Genomic DNA, 26,306 nt, shown 5'->3' on the forward strand with positions numbered 1-26,306 from the left:
ACCCTACCTCTCTCTCTCAATGCACACTTATCAGTCTGTACAAACTAACTGCAAACAATTCAATGTCTAGGTGACTACAGAAATCAGGGGTCATTCGTAAAGATTGCCAATAACAGTATCTCACAAACGATTATTCACAAGACACCACAAATCTGTATACAAAACTCTTTTATAATAGTAGCATTAAATAAAAGTACTTGCAGAAAAAACTTACAATAGTAACTAAAACCCTATATAGGCTGAAAATACACTATAATTTCCCATTAAGGCAATACTGCCATAAAAAATAATATCTTAAAAACAGTACTTGTGGTGGTATAGTAGTTGAAGAAATGCAATGTACCTGGCTGCAGGAACGCTCTGGGATAAAAGCAGGAGGGATGCCTGATGGCAGGTTGTTAAGTTGGCCTAAATGAAGTGCTAATCACAGAGATAAAATTGCATATTACATTTATAAACTAATGGAACCAGAAATAGCTGCTTATGAGACATTATAATCAAACAGCTGGAAGACATCCAAGCCTGTGTAAGTCGATAACCTTGGCACAGTGTTTGGCAAGGGAAAGGCAGGTCTGCAGCGAGTTGATATGGCTAGCGCTGTTGTTCATTCAATAACAGGCAATCTGTAAATAGAGCTAATTGCATCAGTGAAAAAAAAAGCATGTGACTGGGCGGAGAATCGGCTGAGCTAGAAAAAAAAAATGGTCTGTATGCCAGACTACAATGATCTGACAGCTATTTGGGTATAATCTGCTTCTGTCTGGGTGTCACAGGACTTCAAGAACCAGCATACCCTAGTAGCCTGCACATTTTTGCAGTTGAAGGGAAGCAGCTTGCCCATGACTTCCTAAAACACTCAAACAGTCATGCCCAAAAATATTGGCACCCCTGCATTTCTGACAAAAAGTCAAATCTTACACATTCCATGCAAAACTCCAAAATATAACTTTCCTAGCTCGGGGAACTCCTGCTAAAATGTTCTATACCTACAAATCATGATATAATAGTGTTATATTCAGTGGGAAGAATGCTCCTTACACTTGTGGTCATTGGGAAGAATTACCTCCTTACAGATAGCTAAAAAGATCAGTAGTGTCAGTGGGAACTTATCCGAGAGGCATAATTTGCTAATTGCTCAAGGAACTCCGAGCATCCTCTGGAGGAACCCTAAGGTTCCATGGAACCCAGGTGAGAAACCTTGCGCCAACCAATTATATCAAGTACAGAAGAAACAGCAACATCTACCTGCAAAGTGCTGCTCAAGAGATGTCATACTACCAGATATAGGAGATTCTTTGGCCTGAGGACTTTAGGATCCCAAAAAAGGTTTTGGGATAAAATGTCACTTATACCTGGTAGAATAGGAGCTCTAGCTTTGCTAAACAGCTTGGTATTTGGCCATAGAAAAGGACACCAGGTTATCTTTAACTATTAACTAGGGGTCACTAAATTCTAGATGCCCAGTATGTGTCAGATAAGGTGACCAAACTTTATGACGAATTGTCTTCCTTGGATTACTTTCACCCTATTTCAACAAATACATTGTTTATTTGTTAAAATGTTTTAATAAATACCATAATTGCTGTTTTATTATAGGCTGACAAAAATTTGAATTTTTAAAAACACTGGAATGTATATCTTTAAATGTTTAGATAATATTTTTTTAATATTGTGATTGTATTTGACAATGAAAATATTAAACACAAAGACATTGTCATGGCATTTGCAGGCTGAAGAGGTTCATATTGTAACTGAACCTCAAGCCAGCATGTGGTCACCATGAGGCGCACTTATGGAGATTACATAATGGGGAACATATCAATTGATTCTCAATCACTAGGGGAGTTCTGAAGCTGTCAATCACAGTAGGATCTGAGCACTAAGATTGTGCACAGATGTGCATTCTTAGTTCTCGCCAGCAGTATTAATTTACATAGGGTACAGGGCAAGGTGCTTGAGAACATCAGTAGTTAGATTGTAAAAGCAACCTTGGTAAAGTAAAATGCACTCCTCAAAACATTCAGGATAAGCAGGCTAAATATCATAGCTACTGTTGTGATTTGTCAAAAGTCAGTAGCCAAGTCCTTATCTCCACCTCCAACCACTCCGCTTGGCTGCTGATTTATGCCGACAGCAATGCAATGACGGCAGTAAGTGAATGCCACAGGAAAGACAAAGTGGTTACCAATTTGTGGACTGTCGCAGATAGTGTGGTTTCACCTTGTGTGTGCTGCCAAACATGCAAGATGGTGGCGCCCAACAGTGGAACAGCTGGGTCTCTGAAAACAGACTAGAGAAGAGCTTTGTTCATCGCTTTATTTGTGTGCTATAGGTCATATGTGCCAGTGGTTTCTGTAATGTAAACGAAAAGGAAAACTAGGTAGCAATTTCTAACCTGCTGCCATTTATGCAACAGTAAAATCTGATTATTTTTTTTTTGGTCTATTGCATGACTGCAACAATACATACTTCTATACCACGATGTAAATATTTTCCTATTACAACATTTTTTTGCAGCATAATTTTTCCAGCTCATCAAGGAAGTATATAATATGGAAAATAATTCACTTAAAATAGTCAACAACTTCAAAGTGTCAACAACTTCCTAAAGTTGATGTTCTGGCTGCCAAAGATGAACAAATTGATTTGTGTGAATCAGACCACACATCATAACCAGCAGTCACAGAATTGGATGCCCCCCATCCCCAAACAAGAAACATGCACACCATGGGCATCCTATGTGTGGCATCATTGCCCTAATAAAGAAGCTCTATACCTGATTATTAGACAATTGATTTCACAGAGGAAGGAGATTTCCACCTTATAACCATCTGAGGCTTTGAACGCCGAATCTCTACTAAATCCTATAAGGTGAATGGCAGTCATCCTAGGGATTTTGGGAGGATAAGTATATTTCTGGTTTTCAGGGGAAGAGGTGTATTTGTGCTTGCAAATGCACTGAGAAATGATCTTTTAGACAATTTATGGCCTGTTCACTATTACCACTGGGCATATCAAATATACAGGAGCTCATAAAAGTGAGTACACCCCTCACATTTTTGTAAATATTTTATGATATCTTTTCATGTGACAACACTGAAGAAATGACACTTTGCTACAATGTAAAGTAGTGAGTGTACAGCTTGTATAACAGTGTCAATTTGCTGTCTCTTCAAAATAACTCAACACACAGCCATTAATGTCTAAGCCGATGGGTACACCCCTAAGTGAAAATGTCCAAATTGGGCCCAAAGTGTCAATATTTTGTGTGGCCACGATTATTTTCCAACACTACCTTAACCCTCTTGGGCATGGAGTTACCCAGAGCTTCACAGGTTGCCACTGGAGTCCTCTTCTACAGTGGATGTTAGAGACCTTGTGCTCCTCCACCTTCTGGTTGAGGATACCCCACAGATGCTTAATAGGGTTTAGGTCTGGAGACATGTTTGGCCAGTCCATCACCTTTACCCTCAGCTTCTTTAGCAAGTCAGTGGTCGTCTTGGAGGTGTGTTTGGGGTTATTATGTTGGAATACTGCCCTGCGGCCCAGTATCCGAAGGGAGGGGATCATGTTCTGCTTCAGTATGTCACAGTACATGTTGGCATTCATGGTTCCCTCAATGATCTGTAGCTCCCCAGTGCCAGAAGCACTCATGCAGCCCCAGACCACGACACTCCCACCACCATGCTTGATTGTAGGCAAGACATACTTGTCTTTGTACTCCTCACCTGGTTGCCGCCACACACGCTTGACACCATCTGAACCAAATAAGTTTATCTTGGTGTCATCAGACCACAGGACATGGTTCCAGTAATCCATGGCCTTAGATCGCTTGTCTTCAGCAAACTGTTTGCGGGCTTTCTTGTGCATCATCTTTAGAAGAGTCTTTCCTCTGGGATGACAGCTACGCAGACCAATTTGATGCAGTGTGCGGCGCATGGTCAGAGCACTAACAGCGGCCCCCCCACCCATTCAACCTCTGCAGCAATGCTGGCAGCACTCACAAGTCTATTTCCCAAAGATAACCTCTGGATATGACGCTGAGCACTTGCACTCAACTTCTTTGATCGACCATGGCGAGGCCCGTTCTGGGTGGAACCTGTCCTGTTAAACCACAGTATGGTCTTGGCCACTGTGCTGCAGCTCAGTTTCAGGGTCTTGGCAATCTTCTTATAGCCCTAGGCCATCTTTATGTAGAGCAACAATTCTTTTTTTCAGATCCTCAGAGAGTTCTTTGCCATGTTGAACTTCCAGTGACCAGTATGAGAGGGAGAGCGATAACACCAAATTTAACACACCTGCTCCCCATTCACACCTGAGACATTTTAACACTATTGAGTCACTTGACACCGGGGAGGGAAAATGGCTAATTGGCCCAATTTGGACATTTTCACTTAAGGGTGTAATCACATTTCTTGCCAGCGGTTTAGACATTAATGGGACAGCAAATTTACACTGTTATACAAGCTGTACACTCACTACTTTACATTGTAGCAAAGTTTCATTCCTTCAGTGTTGTCACATGAAATAATACAATAAAATATTTACAAAAATGTGAGGGGTGTACTCACTTTTGTGAGATACTGTGTATATTTATATCTCAGGAATTGACCTTCAGAAATTGAAAATATTTTCCTTTCAACTATCAATCTTAGATAGACCAACCCAATGACAGTTTCAATATCTACATGTAAGGGTTCATCAAGAATGATCAGTATTTTTCCAATAGTGGAAGAAATGGACGGATACAAGCAACGTGGGAAAAATGCATTCTACGAAAACAATAGCATGGAGTAAGCCACGAGGAAGAACAGAACAGTGTTATCTCAGCTATGACACGACCTTAAAAGGAAGTGATATTATCAGCCAATCTTTCAGAAATATCTGCTGACTAAGGAGAGATCAAATCGAGCTGTTCAGGGAAGTTGTGGATCTGAAACGCTGCAGAGAACGTGAACTCAAACCAGGAATTGTCTACGGCAGACAAAAGTGTTTTTTTTTTTTTTAAATAGAAGATAACATTATAAGTTTCAGCTTGATTTAAATAATATTACCAAAGTGTAGTAATGTCTTTACAACCACATCGTATTTATACATTATGGCCCGGATTCACAAAGGAGTTACGACGGCGTATCTCCAGATACGCCGTCGTAACTCTGAGTGCGGGCCGTCGCAACTCGGCGCCTGATTCATAGAATCAGATACGCCTCAGTTGCCTAGATACGAGCGGCGTAAGTCTCCTACGCTGTCGTATCTTAGGGTGCATATTTACGCTGGTCGCTAGGTGGCGCTTCCATATATTTCCGCGTCGAATAAGCCAATTAGCTAGATACGCCGATTCTCGAGCGTACGTGCGCCCGGCGTATCAAGATACGTCATTTACGTAAGACATACGCCGGCGTAAAGTTACCCCTCATAAAGCAGGGGTAAGTCATGTTAGGTATGGACATCGGAAACGTACGAACAGCGTTGTATTTTACGTCGTTTGCGTAAGTCGTCCGTGAATGGGGCTGGACGTAAGTTACGTTCACTTTGAAAGCATTGACTATTTGCGGCGTAATTTTGAGCATGCGCACTGGGATATGTTCACGGACGGCGCATGCCGTCAATTACGTCGGGTCACGATGCATTAGCATACAACACGCCCACACCAGCCTACTTTGAATTGCGCGGGCTTACGCTGGCACAGTTACACTACGCTGCCGTAACTTAGGGCACAAGTTCTTTGTGAATACGGGACCTGCCTCACTAAGTTACGGCGGCGTAGTGTATCTGAGATACGCTATGCCCACCTAAAGATAGGCGCGTCTACGTGAATCTGGGCCTATATCTCCAGGCTCTGGTTCATGCTTGCTGTGCTACACAGTGGTTGTCCTTTTTCATCTCCTTCTCACAATGCAAGTCTATGGGTCAGCCAACTCACTGAAAACAATGCACTCCCTGTGTTTTTTTTATCAAACTTACATTGGTCCGATGCTGCATTTGTCCCCTGCCGGCTTTCACACCGAGAACCGAGCGATCAAACACTGTCGATTGCTCGGTTCTCACAGCTTTCTGAGCAGAGAGCTGCTGACTATTAGTCAGCAGCTCTCTGCTCTGCCCCCCCCCTCTCACTCATAGGAGTGCTGAGCCGTGGAGGGGTGGGAGCGGGTGGCTCAAGCTCTCAGTGGCTCGCTGGGAGGCTGAGCCGGGTGCCGGTCCAAGCATTTGGATTGGCGTACTTGCCAAATATGCTGCAGAAATCTTCCTCCACCGAGTCTGGCTGCAACCATTTTAACTGTGGGCAGCTGAAGCTGCTGCCTGTTCACTTCCTGGGATACCTCCAGCTCTGCAGTTCTCATTGGCCCTCTTATGACTCATCCCCCCTCCCTTCCTGGCAAACTCTCAGGAGAGAGAGAGAGAGAGAGAGAGAGAGAGAGAGAGAGAGAGAGAGAGAGCTGTGCATGATGTCATAAGCCTAGCCTAGACTAATGACCAGACAAGAAACAAGAAGTGGGCTGTATAAGGTATTTACTGGTAGAAAAAAAAAATGTTTTGCTATCCAAAGTTAAAACAACAAGGGCAGAAGATCTAATAGATGGAAAGATGAAAAATAAAAACACTGAAGTTCCACTTTAAGAGGTGACCAGCTGTACAATGTATCTGCAATAACACATATGGGTGTCAGCTACCTATGAATGCACTGCAGCAGAGGGTGCGGGTCACAAGACTGCAATACTGACTGGAGAAAGTTATCAATAAAAAAAAAAACTGTACACAAATACGTATTTCACTTGTGTAGTATCAGCTTTAAAAAGTCTTTAATCACAGATTTATTAACCAATAATACAGACATATGTGAAGTTATTTAATAGAAAAAAATACAATTATTTTACCAAATAAAATATACAAGGTATAATCACTAGAAGAAAATTATACTTATAACTATCATTTTGGCACCTAACTGAAGGCAGAGCGGTTTGTGATGCAGCCGTGTAATTGTCAATGTGACGGCTTATCTCTATCTGTGTGAAGTGTTCCACCACAGGGGTGCGTACCGCACAACAGGAGACAGGTACTTTGCACGAAAATAGAAACAATAAAAGATGGCTGTCACCTTAAAGGATCTAGATCAAATGACAAATTGCTGTCATCTTATAGGACATATTGAATAATTGCACGCTTCACGTACGCCACTTTATCAGAAGAGATATACATTATTTGTGTCTGCATTTGTGAGTGCATAATATGGAGCTTGTTGTGCAGTAAAGCAAACTCGCTGCTCTTATCACAGGGATTGCTGACATGTCCGAGCAGGATCAAGTTATAATATTACAGTTTTTAAAAAGTTAAGTTTCCACATTTTTCCAATCTAATGATAAATGACTTAGAGCCGGTTCACACAGGGGCGGCACGACTTCGGCGGCGACTCGGCCAGGCGACCTGAAGACGACTTCTAAGGCCACTTGCAAAATTACTTCTGTATAGAAGTCAATGCAAGTCGCCCCGAGTCGCCCTCGAAGTCGTACAAGAACCTTTTTCTAAGTCGGAGCGACTTGCGTCACTCCTATTAGAACGGTTCTATTCACTAGAATGGGACGTGACTTGTCAGGCGGCTGCGTCACCTGACGAGTCCCCCCAGTGTGAACCGGGTCTGAGAACAAGATCAAAGAAAATTAAGGCTGCATGCACACCTGGGGCGTTTTCAGCTCATAAAAAGCTCATCTTAAAAGTTTCAAAATGCCCAACAAGCAAAATCCCATTAATTTAAATGGCCCCTGTTCACACCTGAGCGTTCTGTCGCCTGAAGCTCAAAAAAGTACATGCGCTTCATTCAAGGCAGATTACAGGCGTTTTACATTGGTGACCTTTGGACATTAAAACGCTGCTGCAAAAAAACGCCCTAAAAAACACCTGAAAACTATACGTTCAGTTGTGAATGCAGCCTTGGGCATCTCAAATATTGCTGCAAGAAAACAAATTGCAGTTGTGTTTCAATTGTGATGTTAGCCAGCCCTGCCACAAAATTAAAAGCAGTATTAAACCCTGTTGTTTTTCAAAAAAAACATGCTCTCTTTGCATTTGCAGTGGTGAGGCAGACCATATAAAACTAGCAAAGGTGCTTAAAGCGGAGTTCCACCCAAAAGTGGAACTTCCGCTTTAAAGCGGGGGTTCACCCAAAAATACATTTTTAACATTACATTCAGCAGAGTTGTCCTAATGACAATCGGCTGTGTTTTTTTTATCCCCGTACATACCGTGTTTTTGCCGCCGCTTTCGGGTATGTCTTCTGCGGGACTGGGCATTCCTAATTGATTGACAGGCTTCCGACTGTCGCATACAGCGCATCACGAGTTGCCGAAAGAAGCCGAACGTCGGTGCGGCTCTATACGGCGCCTGCGCACCGACATTCGGCTTCTTTCGGCAACTCGTAACGCGCTGTATGCGACGGTCGGAAGCCTGTCAATCAAATAGGAACGCCCAGTCCCGCAGAAGACATACCCGGAAGCGGCGGTAAAAATACAGTATGTACGGGGATAAAAAAAAAAACAGTCGATTGTCATTAGGACAACTCGGCTGAATGTACTGTTAAAAACATTTTTTTTTGGGTAAACCTCCGCTTTAAGCACTTCTCGCCCCCTTACATGCCACATTTGGCATGTCATTTTTTGGGGGGCGAGGGGGGGGGGCTTCGGTAGGAGTGGGACCTTCTGTCCCACTTCCACCTTGGGACCGCCTAGGCGACTCCTCCCCTGCCCCTAGAGGGCCCCACCCTCTGGCAATCTCCTGGGACACGTGACAAGTCTTAGGAGATCGTCTGTTGATTCGGGGATCGCAGCTCGACTCGCGCATGCGCAGCTGTCACGGCTGGGTGCCCAGAATGTGAATGGATGCTCCATGCGGCCGCATCGCTGGACCGCGGAGCAGGTGAGTGCATGTTTATTAACCACTTGGGATCCGAGCTATGGACGAAAGATGTCCACAACGCGGCTCTCAAGTGCCGAGTGGATGTCCTGTTGTCATTCCCCGTGCGTGCCGCTGGGGGCGCACAGCGGGGAAACAACGTGCATGGCGCATCGCTCGGGAGCCGAGGCGTGTGCCTGGCGGCCGCGATGTCCGCCAGGAACCCGCGATCTGCGGTGACACAGCAGGGACGTGGAGCTCTGTGTGTAAACAGAGCTCCACGTTTAATGGCCATTTTTTTCATCGGGAAAAATGCTCTGGAGCCTACACATGATCATTTTTAACCCCTTCAATACAGGGCTTTTATGCCCACCTCCATACCGGGCCTATTCTGGCACTTCTCTCCTACATGTACAAATCATCATTCTTTTGCTAGAAAATGACTCAGAACCCCCAAACATGATATATGTTTTTTTTTTAGCAGACTACCTAGGGAATAAAATGACGTTCATTGCAACTTTTTATCTTGCACAGTATTTGCGCAATCATTATTCAAACGCCTTTTTTTGGAAAAAAAATGGTTTCACGAATTTAAAAAATAACAAAACAGTAAAGTTAGCCCAATTTTTTTGTAAAATATATAAGATGAAGTTACGCAGAGTAAATAGATACCTAACATGTCATGGTTTAAAATTGCGCACACTCATGGAATGGCGCCAAACTTCGTTACTTAAAAATCTTTATAGGCAACGCTTTGAAAATGTTTACAGGTTAGAGTTACAGAGGAGGTCTAGGGCTAGAATTGTTGCACACGCTCTAACGCATGCAGCGATACCTCACATATGTGGTTTGAACGACGTTTACATACGTGGGCGGGCCTTACATGTGCGTTCGCTTCTGAGTGCCAGCTACAGGGGTGTTTAAAAAAAAAATTATTAATTTATTTTTTTATTTTACTTATTTTTTTTTTACTTTTACACTTTTTTTTACATTTTTTTTTTTTTGATCACTTTTATTCCTATTACAAGGAATGTAAACATCCCTTGTAATAGGAACAGTGTGTGACAGGTCCTCTTTATGGAGAGATGCGGGGTCAATAAGACCCCACATCTCTCGTCCTGGCTGGAAAGCATGAGATCCCGGAAAAAAAATCACGATCTCATGCTTACTAGCCTCAATCGCAGCTTTGTTTACTTCCGGGTACCCGGGCGTGACGTCATCAAATCGCGCCGGGCCTCCGACGGTCATAGAGATAACTGGTGACCAGTCATCTCTATGCTTTCCATCCGGCGCTGGACGATTCTTTCTCCGGGCCCCCGATGGCACAGGGGGGGGCCCGGGGAAGCACCGGACGGCGGCGGGAGGGGAGGATGCCCCCTCCCACCGCCTATAAGAACGATTAAGTGGCGGAACTGACGCTTTGATCATTCTTATGGTGCGCAGAATCGCCGCCGGAAAACAATGCTATCTGAATGATGCCTCTAGCTGCACCCATCGTTCAGATATCACTGCACAAAGCCCAGGACTTCATATGACGTCCACCCGCGATGGAAGATCCCCTCTGAGGACGTCATATGACTATGGGCCGGTAAGGAAGTGGTTAATGACCAATTAAAAAAATTGCATTTTTCTCGTCATTAAAAACGGTCGTGTGTACGCGGCATTAGTCTGCAAGACTCCAGTGCTGTAGGAAGAAGGTCACATGTCATAGGCTACCAACTCTGAGGCATTTTATTGTGAGAGGTACAGTAAAAACGAGCAGCTGGAAACCATAGGCCTTGTGGCTACATAGCGATATTTTGGCAGTGTTCATAATAAACGTGAGTGAAGAGTCTACATAGAAAGTTTTTTTCTGTGGCCTTTGCAATACTGCAGAAAGTCCCAAATGTCTGCCTAGGACTAGAGATTGCTTTGATTTTATAGACACATACCTTCTACATCAGTGCTAAGGTAGTTCCGTACTTCAGTTAATATGAAGTTGATGTCTTCCTCAGTGGGACAGGGGTGAGGTGTGACCTCTGTTGGAGTATCTGTGGTGCCCGCTATGGTCATTTTCTCCCATGGCAGGAAAAAGATCACCCTGCCATCACTGGTGGCTGGATCCAGGAGTCCCATATTATCTGGGCTGAAAGACAGTGCATATTAATGAGGATTTATCATGTATTTACAGTAAGAACACATTCTGAGCCGTTATTGCAACCAATTTCTGAACTCTGCTAAACAAATTAACCAATGAAACCGCTGTTTTCAATTGGTCTGAGCCAACATGCAATAAGAAAGGACCAAATTACAATGATTTTAGAGAATTCTAAGCAGGAAACAGAGCCTGGGTATGTATTGGGCAACCACATACAGAAACATTTACAAACTATTAGCTAGATTCACGTCGGAGAAACTAAAGTAATGCAGGCGTAGCGTATCGCATATACGCTACGCCGCCGTAAGTTAGAGAGGCAAGTGCTATATTCATAAAGCACTTGCGTCCTAAGTTACGGTGGCGTAGTGTAAATGTGCCGGCCTAAGCGCCTAATTCAAATGAGGAACAGGGGGGCGTGTTTTATGTTAATGAATCGTGACCCAACGTGATTGATGTTTTTAACGAACGGCGCATGCGCCGTCCGTGGACATATCCCAGTGTGCATTGCTCCAAAGTACGCCGCAAGGACTTATTGGTTTCGACGTGAACGTAAATTACGTCCAGCCCTATTCACGGACGACTTACGCAAACGATGTAAACATTTTCAAAATTCGACGCGGGAACGACGTCCATACTTAACATTGGCTAGGCCAGCTTTTTGGTGGAATAACTTTACGCCTGAAAACGCCTTGCGTAAACGGCGTATCTTTACTGCGACGGGCAAGCGTATGTTCGTGAATAGGCGTATCTCGCCGATTTACGCATTCTAGCCGTAAATCAGCGTTCACGCCCCTAGCGGCTGGCAGAACTAGACAGCTAAGATACGATGGCGCAGGCAGTCGTATCTTAGCTACATTTAAAGCGGATCTCCACCCGAATTTCAACATAATCATAAGATTACTGCTGCTATTAAACATTGCACAAACGGATATTTTTGTTTCTCAAATATTTACAGTTCCATATATATTCGTCCTCCTTCTGGTCTGCACACTACGGGTTTTTCTCTGGTTTTTCTAGGGCATTGTATCATTTCCCGTCCCAGAGCAGTGTGCTCTGGGAGCCTTATCTCATACCTCCCTTGTGTTCAGCAAACATCGCGTGATTTCGGGACCAGGAAGACGCTGACGCCGCGGCTGACCGTTGCGAGTGCGCATGCATGAGATCGATCGTCACCGCAACGAGGAAGTGCCTGCTTGTCGGCTTCTAATGCCCACAGCTAAAATGGCAACAGGACGAACAGGGGAATCAAAGTCTACATTGCAGGCAGAATGCCAGAGGAGCGGTTGTAGGACACCAGAAACGTGAGTCCAGATAAGCAGCGCTATTAACTATTTAAGTAGCCTTTAAAAAAAAAACTTTTTTGCGTGGGAGATCCGCTTTAAGTGTATCTCAATTTGAGAATACACTTAAATGTACGACGGCGCAGATTCAGAGTTACGACGGCGTATCTGCTGATACGCCGGCGTAAACCTCTCTGAATCTGGCTATATGTATATAAACAACATTTTAAAAATATAGATAGGTACCATTTGCCTTAAAGCGGAGTGCCACCCAGAAATTCCGCTATCCGGATTCCTCACTCCTCCGGTGTCACATTTAGCACCTTTCAGGGGGGAGAAATACAGTTTCCAGGGAAAGATCGCTGCAGTATCGGTAGCAATCTACGACATGTCCAGTCCCTCCTCCCCCGCTGTCTTCTGGAAGAGGCAAAGGCCCCAGAAGACAGCAAGGACCACTCAGAATGTACAGCGCGACTCACGCATGGGCAGTAGGGAACCACTCCCTGATCATTTTACAGAATATGCTGGCGCCTGCACCCAGGAGCCTAGGGACAGGTCGGCTTCGGGTGAGGACATTGCGGGCGCCCTGGACAGGTAAGTGTCCTCATTTTAAAAGTCACCAGCTACAGTATTTTTAGCTGCCGACTTAAAAAAAAAAAATTCTGGCAAAACTCTGCTTTAAAGAGGAACTGCAGTCTAGTCACATAATTTGTAATAAAAACATCTTTGCCATTCTAAAGCTTCCCTCCAACCACTTTGCATATAATTTTTTATATGCTGCGATTCTGTACTTGCCAAATATGCTGCAGAAATCTCCCTCCACCGTGTTTGCCTGCAACCATTATAACTGTGGGCAGCTGAAGCTGCTGCCTGTTCACTTCCTGGATTTACACAGACACAAAGAGGCACACCTCCAGCTCTGCAGCTCTCATTGGCCCTCTTATGACTCAACCCTTCTCCCTGGCAAACTCTGAGAGAGAGAGAGAGAGAGAGAGAGAGAGAGAGAGAGAGAGAGAGCTGTACATGATGTCATAAGCCTAGGCTAATGACCAGTCAAGAAACAAGAAGTGGGCCGTATAAGTTTTTTCCCCTAAATAGTCTCCTTTACCTTAGTGCAGTCCTCCTTCACTTACCTCATCCTTTCTTCTGAGAAATCCTCACTTACTGTTCTTCTGTCTGTAAATCCACACAGTAATGCAAGGCTTTCTCCCTGGTGTGGAGTGTCGTGCTCGCCGCCCTCCCATGAGAGGGGGAGCAGGACGCACAATAACACACAGCTCCTTTCTCTATCTGCATCGTAGAGAAAGTCCTGACTCTCCTGTAGTCCAAGGGAGGGGGCAAGCACGACACTCCACACCAGGGAGAAAGCCTTGCATTACCGTGTGTTGTTACAGGCAGAACAGGAAGTGAGGATTTCTCAGAAGAAAGAAGGACATTTAAAAGCAAAATGGAAGGATGAGGTAAGTGAAGGAGGACTGCACTAAGGTAAAGGAGGCTATTTAGGGAAAAACAATTTTACCTTTACAACCCCTTTAATAGATGGAAAGATGAAAAATTACTGAAGTTCCACTTTAACCAGATCACATTTACCGGAGTAGCTTAAAAACAATAAAAAAAAATGATATAGTATATCTAAATAGATTGTATATATATATATATATATATATATATATATATATATATATATATATATATATATATATATATATATATATATATATATATATATATATACATACAAGTATATATATATATATATATATATACACACACACATATATATATATATATATATATATATATATCTATTTATAGATATAGATAGATACACATACGATTGTTCTCAAAAGTGTGCATACCCTGGCAGGAATCATGACATTTTGGATTTGCTATTGAAAATATGACAGATCATGCCAACAAACTGTCTTTTATTGAAGGATAGTGATCGCATGCAGCCATTTATCATCACATAGTCGTTTGGCTCCTTTTTAAATCATAATGATAACAGAAATCATCCAAATAGCCCTGATCAAAACTTTCCATCCCCTGGAATGTTTGGCCTTGGTATAGACACACAAGGTGACACACACAGGTTAAAATGGCAATTAATAAACACAAACAGAACTGTGCTAAACATAATGATTTAGAAACATACAAGGTTGTCTCAAATAATAAAATAAATTGCAAAGTCTGTGAGGAATAAGCGTTGTTCTCATGGTATGTGGCAAAGGTGAATGTCTCTTTAAGTTCATATACCGACAGCAACACAGTGATTCACACCACCCTAGTGTACACCACCACCTTATGAAAGACATGCTTATCAGATAGCAAGCTATACAAGCTTGTGGCTATTGCTCAGCCAAGGCCTTGTAAGCTCAGACATCTCCTTGCAGATGGAGCTTGATCTTGGGATGGATCACTGAAACCAAACGCTCACGCCCCTCATAACCAGTCCAATGGAGTCAAATGACTTCTAATTTAACAAGGATGGTCCAAAAAGAGAATCTCACCATAGTGTAAGATTGCCTTAAACTTTATCATATTTAAACATTATTGCACTTAAACATAGTAGGTTAAAAACTCGGATAGATATATAGATATATAGCCACCCATCTTCCAGGATAACAAACAGCGTGGTGACGTCAGCATGTGCTGAGACGTGCTGACGTCACCGCGCTGTTTGTTATCTGTGGTCAGTTTACATTGGGGAGGGCAGAACCAGGCAAGATCATTCAGGTATTTTAAGTTATACAGGGGGGTCAAATTACACAGCACAGGCACTGTGCTGTATAACATTCTTTAAGGGAACAGGATGTATTTTTATTTTTAGGGTAGCAAACCCTTTAAATAAAAGACAGTTTGTTGGCACGATTAGTCATATTTTCAATATCAATGGCAAAAGGTCATGATTTCTGCCAGGGTTTGCAAACTTTTGAGCACAACTGTGTACATGCATATACAATATATATATATATATATATATATATATATATATATATATATATATATGTGTGTGTGTGTGTGTGTGTGTGTGTGTATGTGTATGTATAAATACATTTAGGTTTCAAATACCTGAGATAAATGGGTCTGCATGGTAAATAAAAATAAAAAAGGTTTCCTGTAGATCCCACCCATTGGACTATACCCAGGGCTTAGCTTAAAAAAAAATTGATTTAAAAGGTATTTGTCACTTAGTCCAGTTAGGGCCCATTAACAGCTTGGTATAAAATATAAATCTATTCTAAGGATTAACGGTGAATAACATCAAAAGTTACCTGTAGTATCCAGGCATGACAATGTGCACGCCGGCACTTGGCTGGCAGATTTTGGCGACCTCCTGATTGTCCATTTTGCGCACAGAGTCTGTGAACGGTCCGGTGGCATTGATAACACATTTGGCGCGGACATCAAACTCTTGCCCTGTGATAGAAAAGCCGCAATTAACTTCATGGTGTACATGACTCCTAAAACCTACATCTTTGAAGATTTTTTGAGGCAATAATATGAAAAATGTTAGGCAATCTGTCCAACATCTGTCAATTATACAAAGGGAACTATATCTTTTCTATGATTTGTACTAATCTAGAATGTATTTTCTAAAAGCTGTTATTACAGTGCTTCCTAAACTGCAGAGAGGCCTATATAAATCGGATGCAAACCGCGCACCCGTCATTGCAGCGAGAAGAGGCGTCGTGTCAACATCGGAAGAAGGCAGAAGAAGAGAAGAGAAGAAGACGTCACAGAAGAGCCGGGCTGGCCACCGCTAGTAATTGAGCTAACACACGAAGATAGCGGCGGCCAGCCCTGAAGGAGAAGGCACCGGACAGCGAGCGGGAGAAGAACTGGAGAGCGGAGGAGATAGAAGAAAACCCCCGGAGAGTGGAGAAGACCCCCCCGGAGAGCGGAGAAGACCCCCGGGAGAGCAGAAGATCCCCCGGAGAGCGGAGAAGACCCCCGAGAGCGGAGAAGACCCCCCGAAGAGAACCAGACGGCGGTGAAGAAGCCCCCCTGGTAAAAGAGCTAAAGAAGACAGGGGGGGCCCCCGGAGCAGACTAATAAATTATTTTAAAAACCCTGTGTTGTGTGTTTATTTACTTTTACACTTTGCCTCCAGGTGAATGGGTAGGGGTACGATGTACCCCATATTCATTCACTTAGGGTGGGGGGGCCGGTATCTGGGGGCCCCCTTATTTGAGGGGGCTCCCAAATTCCCCTGCCCGCAGACCCCGACAACCAACGGCCAGGGTTGTCGGGAAGAGGCCCTGTCCTTATCAACATGGGGACAGGGTGCTCTGGGGTGGGGGGGCCCCGCAGTGCGCCCCCTGCCCCAGAGCACCAAACCCCCCCATGTTGAGGGCATGCGGCCTGGTACGGCTCAGGAGGGGGCGCTCGCTCTTCCCCACTCCTTTCCTGGCCGGCCGGGTAGCGTGCTTTGGATACGGGTCTGGTATGGATTGTGGGGGACCCCCCCACATCGGTTTTTCGGCGTAGGGGGGGGGGCCTCCTTACAACCCATACCAGACCTAAGGGCCTGGTATGCTCCTGGGGGGGGAACCCATGTCGGTTTTTTTATTTACAATTTGGCGTGGACTTCTCCTTCTCAGGATCCATACCAAACGCCGCAGCTAGAATTGGCGGGAATCCAAGTTGGATCTCCCGTTGCTTCTATGACGCGCTCGCTGGAATGTGCTTGGTCTATTCCAGCGGGTTGCGAGATGTCGGCACCCTGTCGCCGAGAATCAACGCGATGCTGTCGTGCTAGAAACACATTCTCGGCAACATGTACTGTATAAAAAACTTTCACTTATTGGTCTTTTACATAAATTCAAGTTTGTACTTTTTCTTTGCCCCTTGTGGTCCTATAATACATTATTTACAGGATTATACAGGAAAGAAATAAAAAAAAAAAAAAATTTTTGTTTGAAATTAGGTATTACAAAATGCACAAACGGGCTACAAGTCTGATACCTGTTAGAACGTCTTTACAGCGTGCGCCGCAGACGCGCTCCCTGCCGTTCAGCGGATCTGTCTTCTTCAGCAAGCGTACCACTTCAGTATAATTGGCTGTGGCAGCCCCGTACCTGGCAGCAGTGAGAGCGATGGCGAGGTTCATCCGAGCATCGTTGTGTTGTCCTGCAGCGGAGGGCACAATCAAGGGAAGGACATGAGTCACCTCAAGCCACTAACTTGTGCTATGGAAGTGTGTCAAAACCGATATGTCACAGCTGTCCCTGTCACACTCAATCTGCATGATGGCTGGCTGGATCTCACAGGGATTATTTAAAGATACATTGTCTCTTCCACATCACAGCGTTAACCTGCCCCATGACTTCATGTCACCACTTTGCTTATGTACATGAGGACCTAATGATCCTGTTAAAGGAATTCTATCAGTTTCTTATAAATATTCTCATGTAAAGCTATCTACAAAAAAAAAAAAAAAGTTTTATAAATATATATTAATTATCTTATCCATCTATATAGCTATATATAAAAATAAACGTAATTCCCACATTAAAATAAAACATTTTTACAATTTGTAATTACAGTAAAACCTTGGTTTGAGAGCGTTTTGCAAGACAAGCTAAATTTAATTTCTTTTTGACTTGATGTACAAGCTATGTATTGATATTCAAATAATGTTGTGTCACAACTCAGTATAAAAGAGAACAGAGGCGCCTCTAATGCCGCGTACACACACTCGGAATTTCCGACAAACTAAAATTTGAGAGCTGGTTCTCAAATTTTCAGACAACAAAATCCGTTCTCGTAAATTCCAACATGTGTAGACAATTCCGACGCACAAAATTCCACGCATGCTCTGAATCAAGTATGAGACAGAAGCGCTCGGTCTGGTAAAACTAGCGTTCGTAATAGAGATAGCACAATAGTCACAATGCAAATGTTTTAATCTTTTAATGGAGCGCATTCTCTTCTTCTTTATAATGCTAGAATAATGATTTTTTTTTTGCTGCTGAAATTCACACAGAGTTCTGACAAACTGATTTCTCAGAGACTCTGAGAGATCGGGAACAGCAGCAGATGACGTATAAGCGCGACTTGTCTCTCACCAAACTTCTACTAACACGAGATTAGCAGAAGGAGCCCAAAGGGTGGCAAACTTGGCATTGAACTTCCCTTTTCTAGTGCCGTTGCACGTGACCGTGTTCTTGGCAATCGGAATTTCCGACAACATTTGTGCGACCGGGTGTAGGCAAGACAAGTTTGAGTCAACATCCGATCGTGTGTACGCGGCATTAGTGTAACAATGTGATTACATTTAATGAAGGTACAACATTTAGCAACTCGCATAGTTGATGATTAAAACAGGCACATCTAAGTATGCAGGAATCCGGGGTCAAGCTGTCCACATAGACCATCCTCCGCACAGCCATCAACGTCGTCCCTTCCACGCTGCGCTCCACGAGCGCTTCAAGCCTCTCTTTCAAATCGCTTTACTGCAGGGTAGTCTTCCCAATCACGGTGGCAGACCGACAGCAGTGAGAGCCGGCCACGCGGAGGATGGTCTATGTGGACAGCTTTATCCCGGATTCCTGCATTCCTAGATGTGCCTCTTTTGATCATCAACCATGTGAGTTGCTAAATGTTGTACCTTCATTAAATGTAACCATATTGCTACACTTAGAGGCGCCTCTCTTCTCTTTTATACTCTGTAGCTCCTGCTGGATTTTGCTTCTAATCCCCTTGTGGAGGTAGACATTTGTGGATGGACATTTTATGGTTACACAACCGATCACATTGCTATATTTTTATATGGACTATAAACTGAAGGACTTATGAATAAATGGTTGTGGAACGAATCATCTGAGTTTCCATTATTTCTTATGGGGAAATTTGCTTTGATATACAAGTGCTTTGAATTACAAGCATGTTTCCGGAACGAATTATGCTCCCAATCCAAGGTTTTACTGTATATATGTACATGAGGGTCAACATATTTACTTGTATCAAATAGCGTTTCATGCACAGTAACTGTGCGTTAGTGCTCCTATTATTATCTCAATGTAAGTCTACCAGTCAGCATGAATCCAAAATGTATCACTGAACCTAATGTACTCCCTAGGTAGCTCATCCTATTGTATCTTCTCAGTGTCTGTTCAGCTAGGCTGCTGATTATACTGTCTGACATACACACACATATTCATTAAGTAGATTATATAAAGTTGGATATGAAATGCAAACGTATAAGATTGATTTACATGAAAATGTAAATGTTGCAATAGTGACTTAAAAAGAACAGTCAGTACCTGTATACGTTTTATCTGTTATAATTGTGAAAATCCAATAAAAACTATTGAAATTAAAAAGAACAGTCAAGGAAAACACATTCTCTGGAATCCATAAAGATTGGTACAGGCAGATTTTGCAAAAGTGTCACTCATGCATTCTAAAAGTGGTGAAGAATGTGCCAAATTCATGTACCGGTCTTGTACTTGTGCCTGAATTTGGCGTACGCCATTTTTAGAATGCACTTGAGACATTTTCACAAACGACAGTTTTTCTCTGTACACCAAAACAGATCTTAATTAGCTCCACTTTTGAATTTGCTGCATTCAATGAGATACAATGTAGAAATGGAGCTTTTAATGAGATATCATGTAGAAATGAAGCATTCAATGAGATCTAGGGGGTTATTTACTAAAGGCAAATTCAACTACAAGTGCAAAGTGCACTTGAAATATCATGGAAAGTGCACTTGGAAGTGCAGTCGCTGTGGATCCGATAGGGATATGCAAGGAAAATAAACAGCATTTTAGCTTGCACATGATTGGAAAATAAAATCAGCAAAGCTTCCCCTCATTTCAGATCTACCCCTCGGATTTACAGCGACTACACTTCCAAGTGCACTTTCAGTGCAACTTCAAGTACACTTTGCACTTGTAGTTTGCACTTGTAGTGCAAAGTTGATTTGCCTTTCGGAAATAACCCCCATAATGTAGAAATGGAGCATTCAATGAGATATAATGTAGAAATGGAGCATTCAATGAGATACAAAGTAAAAGTGGCACATGTTAGAGCTACCGAAATTTGGTGCACGAGTCGCTGCCAGAGTCAAAAGTGTTGCAAATGCTTCATGAACTGGCGCATTACAGTAACAAGAGGCATCAACACCAGAAAAGTGGCACAACAGCTTTATTGAATTCCCCCCCATTGTAGTTCCCTTTCATTTCAAGTTTCTCTTGCACACCGGCATAATTTACTGACGATGTAAGATCTTATTGGTAGAAATACAGTAAAACATTCCATAAAGACCTTCCATATACATATGTTTAGGTGCATAAACATACACACACACACACACACACACACATTATATATATATATGTGTGTACAATAATTCTTCATCCTGTTCTAGTTGCCAGTATTGCAATTTATGCATGTATACATTGTAAGGGGTTAGCTCGGTAGCGGGGTGTGTGACCTCCTGAGTGGGTTTACTACACACTGAATTATACAGAGACGCAGCCGTGGGTGGTTGAAAAAACAAGGGTTATGGTTTATTCTTCTATATTGCTGGAAACAAGTGCAAGCATCCAAACAGCATAAACAAAACAAAACATAAAATAAACCCTGGCCACTTGGGCCGTCTACCTTCACAACACAGGAACCTACCTATGGAGTCTGGCACAGCCTACTGCTGGGCAGACACTGCTGGTCTTCCAGCAGAAAACAATAGTCTTTTTGATTTTCTGATCACACAGCAAAAAGATCAACAACCACTTCACCTTCAGAAGTCTTCCTCAGCTCACTGCTCTCCTTAACTCAACAAGCCTCAGGATGCAGCATTCAGTAGTAATCCTCTGGACAACTTATAGAGGCCTTCATTTTCTCATTCTGAACAGCTGAAGCTATCCAATGTCCTTAAACCTTTCTGGCTACCTCTGCAGCCGACACCTGATAGTAATTGGTGAATTTTCTAAACAAGGCAGAAATGTATCTCCCATCTGTGACAACACCCCCAGATTTACCTGACTTCCTGTCACAACATGCATATATTACAACACTCAAAACGTAAAACTTTCTATTTTTGTTTTAAGGCTCTGAACTCATGGCTTTTTTACTGATCCAAAGCCTTCATTCACACAGCTGTAAAAAAAAATACTGGTGTTATTGCATGTGTTTTCTTGAAGAAAATTACATGCATAATAATCAATAAAATACTTACGATTATAAAAAAAAAAAAAACATTTTATTAATTAAAAAAAAAAATGTTTTACAAACACAGACAAATAGAGGATATTAGAAATTAAAATGAGAGAATCCAATATCTATACTACAATTATACCTCCAGTATTAATGTTAATCATGGGATAATATATAAGATTATATTATATTAAAAAAAATGGGGGGGGGGTTGGGGTTTAATAGTATAGATTGTTAATTAATTCTACTGATCCATCTATGTAAAACGCATCACCAAATTCTATCCACAAAATTTCAATATACTTCCTTTCCCTCTATTTTTATTTTTTTTATTATTATCATACATTTTTTCCCTTTGTTTAGACTTAATTTAAGCACTGCGTAAATAAATAAATAAATATATAAATATATAAAAGGCTTTAGAAAAGCCTAATATACACAATAAGAATATGAGAAAAATTATTATCCGTTTTTTCTTTTTTTTATGCTAGTCTCTATCGAAAAATAATAGGGTACTAGAGTTACAACAATTCTCGTAAGACAGAATACAACTTCCCACGTTGATGTAATGTATTGTATTGTAATATATTCTTTCGTTTCCGAGCATAAACGGTCTTGGTCACTCAATTTTTTTATGGACAAATACTGCACTGATGAAACAAAAATCGTTAGTTCTGGTATCGTAGAAGACAGGGGCCCAGATTCAAGTAGAATCGCGCAATATTTGCGTGGGCAAAGAGCAAATTTTTTTCTCTGCGCCCACGCAAATATTGCGCTTTGCCCGCGATTCACGGAGCAGTTGCTCCGTAAATTGCGCGGGCAATATGCTAAGCAGCCGGGCGCAAGGCTGCCTAATGTAAATGATCCCGCCGGGGGCGGGAATCATTTAAATTAGGCGCGCTCCCGCACCGAGCGAACAGCGCATGCTCCGTCGGGAAACTTTCCCGACGTGCATTGCGGCAAATGACGTCGCAAGGACGTCATTTGCTTGTAAGTGAACGTGAATGGCGTCCAGCGCCATTCACGGTTCACTTACGTAAACAACGTGAAATTTAAACGTCACGAGCGGGAGGCGCAGCTATACTTTAGCATTGGCTGCGCCTGCTATTAGCAGGAGCAACCTTATGCTAAAGGCGCCGTACGGAAACTCCGTACCTTGCGTACGCAGGGCCCGCGCAACTTTTGTGAATCGGTGGTAGTATGCAATTTGCATACTACACGCCGATCACAAAGGCCGCGCCCCCTAGCGGCCAACGCAAGAATGCAGCCTGGGATGTGAAGGCATAAGGAGGCTTATGTTTGTCACATCCTAGGCTGCATTCGGTGTAACGAGGTTCCTGAATCAGGAGCACTCGTTACACCGGAGCAAGTAAGCACTTGCGTTTTTTGTGCTTGTTGTGCTTGAAAAATCTGTACCAACGATCAGATTATCAGACGATCGCTCTGAAAGTGGTATTTTTTGCCAGATTTTCTCATTGTGTGTACTAGGAATAATAGTTGCTAAATCCTGTATAATAATAATAGTTCTTACTCATCACACCCTCTTACACAAAGAGGAGCTGTATAAATCACAAAAGATCAACACTGTATTTAAAGAGCTTCATGTAAAAATGGGCCATCATGGTAATTAACAAGTCGCCATCACTCTGTAATAGTAGTAAACATTTGTCTTGCTATGCTATGCGATTAGTCTTGCAGATGTAAACACATTTTTTTTCTTCAATATTAATGGAGCATAGTCATCGGGTGAACAATGTAAGTGCAAGAACACTTTTACTTCAACATGAATAATATAATCAACTGGTGAACAAAGGAAGTGCAAGACTAATTTGCTTCAGCATAAAGTATAACATAATTGACTGATGAACTGAATAGCAGCGAAGAGAATTATATTCTTCAAGATTAATGGATAATATAATGAGCTGGTTAGCAGTATAGTTGAAAACAGGCATACAAGCAACCAATCAGTAAGTACATGGAATTTTATTTTATCAAATAAAACAAGGTGTAAAACCAGCCAGGTTATCGTGAAGTGGGCTTAAAACGGTATTAAAGTGTTACTAAACCCACAACAGTAAAATCAGTCTGTATATGCAGTAAAGCATGGTTGTTATATTCATTGTGAAACCCAAGGGGTTCATCCTCTGCATTGTGTAAAAAGGCTGTTTGATCCTGTCTTCTCTGATCCTCCACTTCTTTCACAGTCCCCAATCCATATGCTGATAGAACAGAGCCTTGGGGGCACTCTGTACATGCTTAGTTTGGTGTGTATTGCTAGAGAGTTTTTTTTGAGAAGGGTGCATGTGATCGGCACAGGGACAATCAGCAATGTCTGATAGAACAGTCATAGGAGAATAAAAACTCCTCTTACAAGCTTTAACCAGACACTGATAGAAGCCATAAGACTGCTATATACTGCTGATGAGAAAAGGTATTTAGCAGTTTATATTTTTCAAGATTTTTCCCTTTATTTTCACTAGGTAATCCAGACAGTAACACACTTCCTATCTTAAGGGCCATACACACCGGCCGAATACCGGGTGGCATCTGCCGGTTCAATAGAAACAGGCCAACATTCGGTCTGTGTGTATGGCAGCAGTCTTCTGTCGAAGGGGAATGACTGAAAAATTTGCTGCAGATTGGCATCTGATCAGCGCTCTCAGCTATTGGTTGAGGGCACTGATCAGGTGCCATTCTGCAGAAATTTTTCATAAAATCGCCGCTAAAAGGAGCAGCCCTTTAGTGATAACGGCTGGCGCTTTCAGTGTGAAAGCACTCTTAGGCCGCGTACACACGGTCGTTCCAAACCGATGAGAATGGTCCGACGGGCCATTTCCATCGGTTCACTGCTGAAGTGGCCTGATGGTCTGATGTGCGTACACACCATCGTTCCAAAAACCGATCGGGTCAGAACGCGGTGACGTCAAACACACGACGTGCTGAATAAAACGAAGTTCAATGCTTCCAAGCATGCGTCGACTTGATTCTGAGCATGCGCAGGTTTTGAACCGATGCTTTCTGTGCTAACCATCGGTTTGGACCGATCGGGCAGCGGGCCATCGGTTTGATTTTAAAGCATGTTTTAAAATTTTGGACCGAAGGACAACAGACCAATGGGCTATACACACGGTCGGTTTGGACTGATGAAACTAAACCTCGGTCCATTCTCATCGGTTTTGTCCGACCGTGTGTACGGGGCCTAGGAGAAGTCGCCTCAATATACTTTTTAAAATGGTTATTCAACCCGTAGGATTCAATATTGCATTGGTCCACCCTTTGCAGCTATAACAGCTTCAACTCTACTGGGAAGGCTGTCCACAAGGTTTAGGAGGGTGTCTATGGGAATGTTCGACCATTCTTCCAGAAGCGCATTTGTGAGGGCAGGCACTGATGTGGACAAGAAGACCTGGCTCAGTGCTGGCTGTTTAAGAATAGGTGGAGCTACAGCCAGCACAAGAGGTGATTTTAGGCCCCTTCCACACGGGGCGGATATGTTGCAGCGGAGTCCGCCAGCTTGGCGGGAGATCTCTCCGTGGATCTCCGCTGTGCGGGCGGATGACAGGTCCCTCTCTACTCACTGAGCGGGGAGGGGCCTGTCGAGCGCCGCCGATTCCTATGGAGAGATCGGACGAAAACAGATAGCATGTCCATTTTTATCAGATCTCATCCGATCCACCAGGACGGGTGGCAAACGTATCGTCATACGTCGGGTTTTAGCGGATCGGATGTCAGCGGACATGGTCACCGCTGACATTCCTCACTCCATAGACTTGCATGCAGCATCCGTTTAGGTCCACCGACCTAAACGGTCCACCTGTGTGAAAGGGGCCTTAATGAGGCCACTGGTCTGAACAGTACTAAGTGCTACAAGCACTTGGTCCCCTTGGTGATTAAATAAAATATTTACAGAAATTAGCGTAGAGTTCTTTTTAAATCTTTCCTACTGCAGGCTTGAATCACTTGTACAGCAAGTCTTTTGACAACCCTCCCTCAATTCCTCCTATAGAGCTATACTGGTGCATTAATTTTCCTGCATCAAAGTGTTTGTATTGCTTACAAAAAGCAATTAGAGTCTCCTTGTGTGCACAAAATGAAGGAACTAATGAGTTGTCATGGACAACAATGACTACACTTCCTTCAGAAATCTATGTTGACAGTTTGTCTGTACATAACCTTACATAGTACAGAGTACTGTAGGTTGAAGAAACCCATATTAACAAGGTGCTAGTCTTTTTTCTCCTAAACAGTTAAAGATCAAGTGTTTTAAAAAAAAAAAAAAAAAAAAAGACAAAATGAAATCATCTTTTTTCCAATCCAGGCTTCACATGGGGTATTAGATTTATCATTTTCCCTCGAAGGCCTGTAGCCCTGCTTTACTGAAATTACTCTACATTTTGCAATTAATTTTCGGATTATCCGATCAGCAGTAGTAACAACCAAAATCCGGAAATTTTAACACTGGCCCACCCACTAAATACCAAATGGGAGGACATTAGAGTAATAGAAATGGTTGTTGATATATGCGGCTGGGATACCAAACTCTTAACACAAAATTGATTATGTAAAATATGCGGCCTATGATCCGTCTGGTGTGCCTGGAAGAGCTGCACAAGTAATCTGTCTATGGCAAAAGGGCAATGCTGAGATCAATGCATTAGTGGGCCTTCTGTCCACTCCCCTTAACGTCCTGTCGTGGCCACGCTTAAATCAATAACGAGAAGTGATTTTCAGCTATTTGCTTAGATTATGCAATTTTTCTTGCACTCTAGTAAAACCGGGGAAAAAAGAGAAATGAAAAAAAAAAAAAAAAACACACACAAAAATATTCATAAAAAAATTGT

At 42.7% G+C, this 26,306-nt stretch overlaps 1 protein-coding gene across 4 annotated transcripts in view; it reads right to left on the bottom strand.

The window, feature by feature from the left end:
* Window positions 1-26,306, bottom strand: part of GPD2 (glycerol-3-phosphate dehydrogenase 2) — a 294,667-nt gene that overhangs the window by 141,918 nt on the left and 126,443 nt on the right. For all 4 annotated transcript variants that reach the window (XM_040357935.1, XM_040357937.1, XM_040357936.1 and 1 more), the window contains exons 7-9: window positions 17,269-17,433; window positions 15,576-15,720; window positions 10,815-11,008 (exon numbers count right to left, since the gene is read on the bottom strand). In XM_040357935.1, coding sequence (XP_040213869.1) covers window positions 10,815-11,008; window positions 15,576-15,720; window positions 17,269-17,433 — 504 coding nt within the window. The remainder of the gene's footprint in view (window positions 1-10,814; window positions 11,009-15,575; window positions 15,721-17,268; window positions 17,434-26,306) is intronic.

This window comes from Rana temporaria, chromosome 6 (genome assembly GCF_905171775.1).
Source record: "Rana temporaria chromosome 6, aRanTem1.1, whole genome shotgun sequence".
Lineage (NCBI taxonomy): Eukaryota > Metazoa > Chordata > Amphibia > Anura > Ranidae > Rana > Rana temporaria.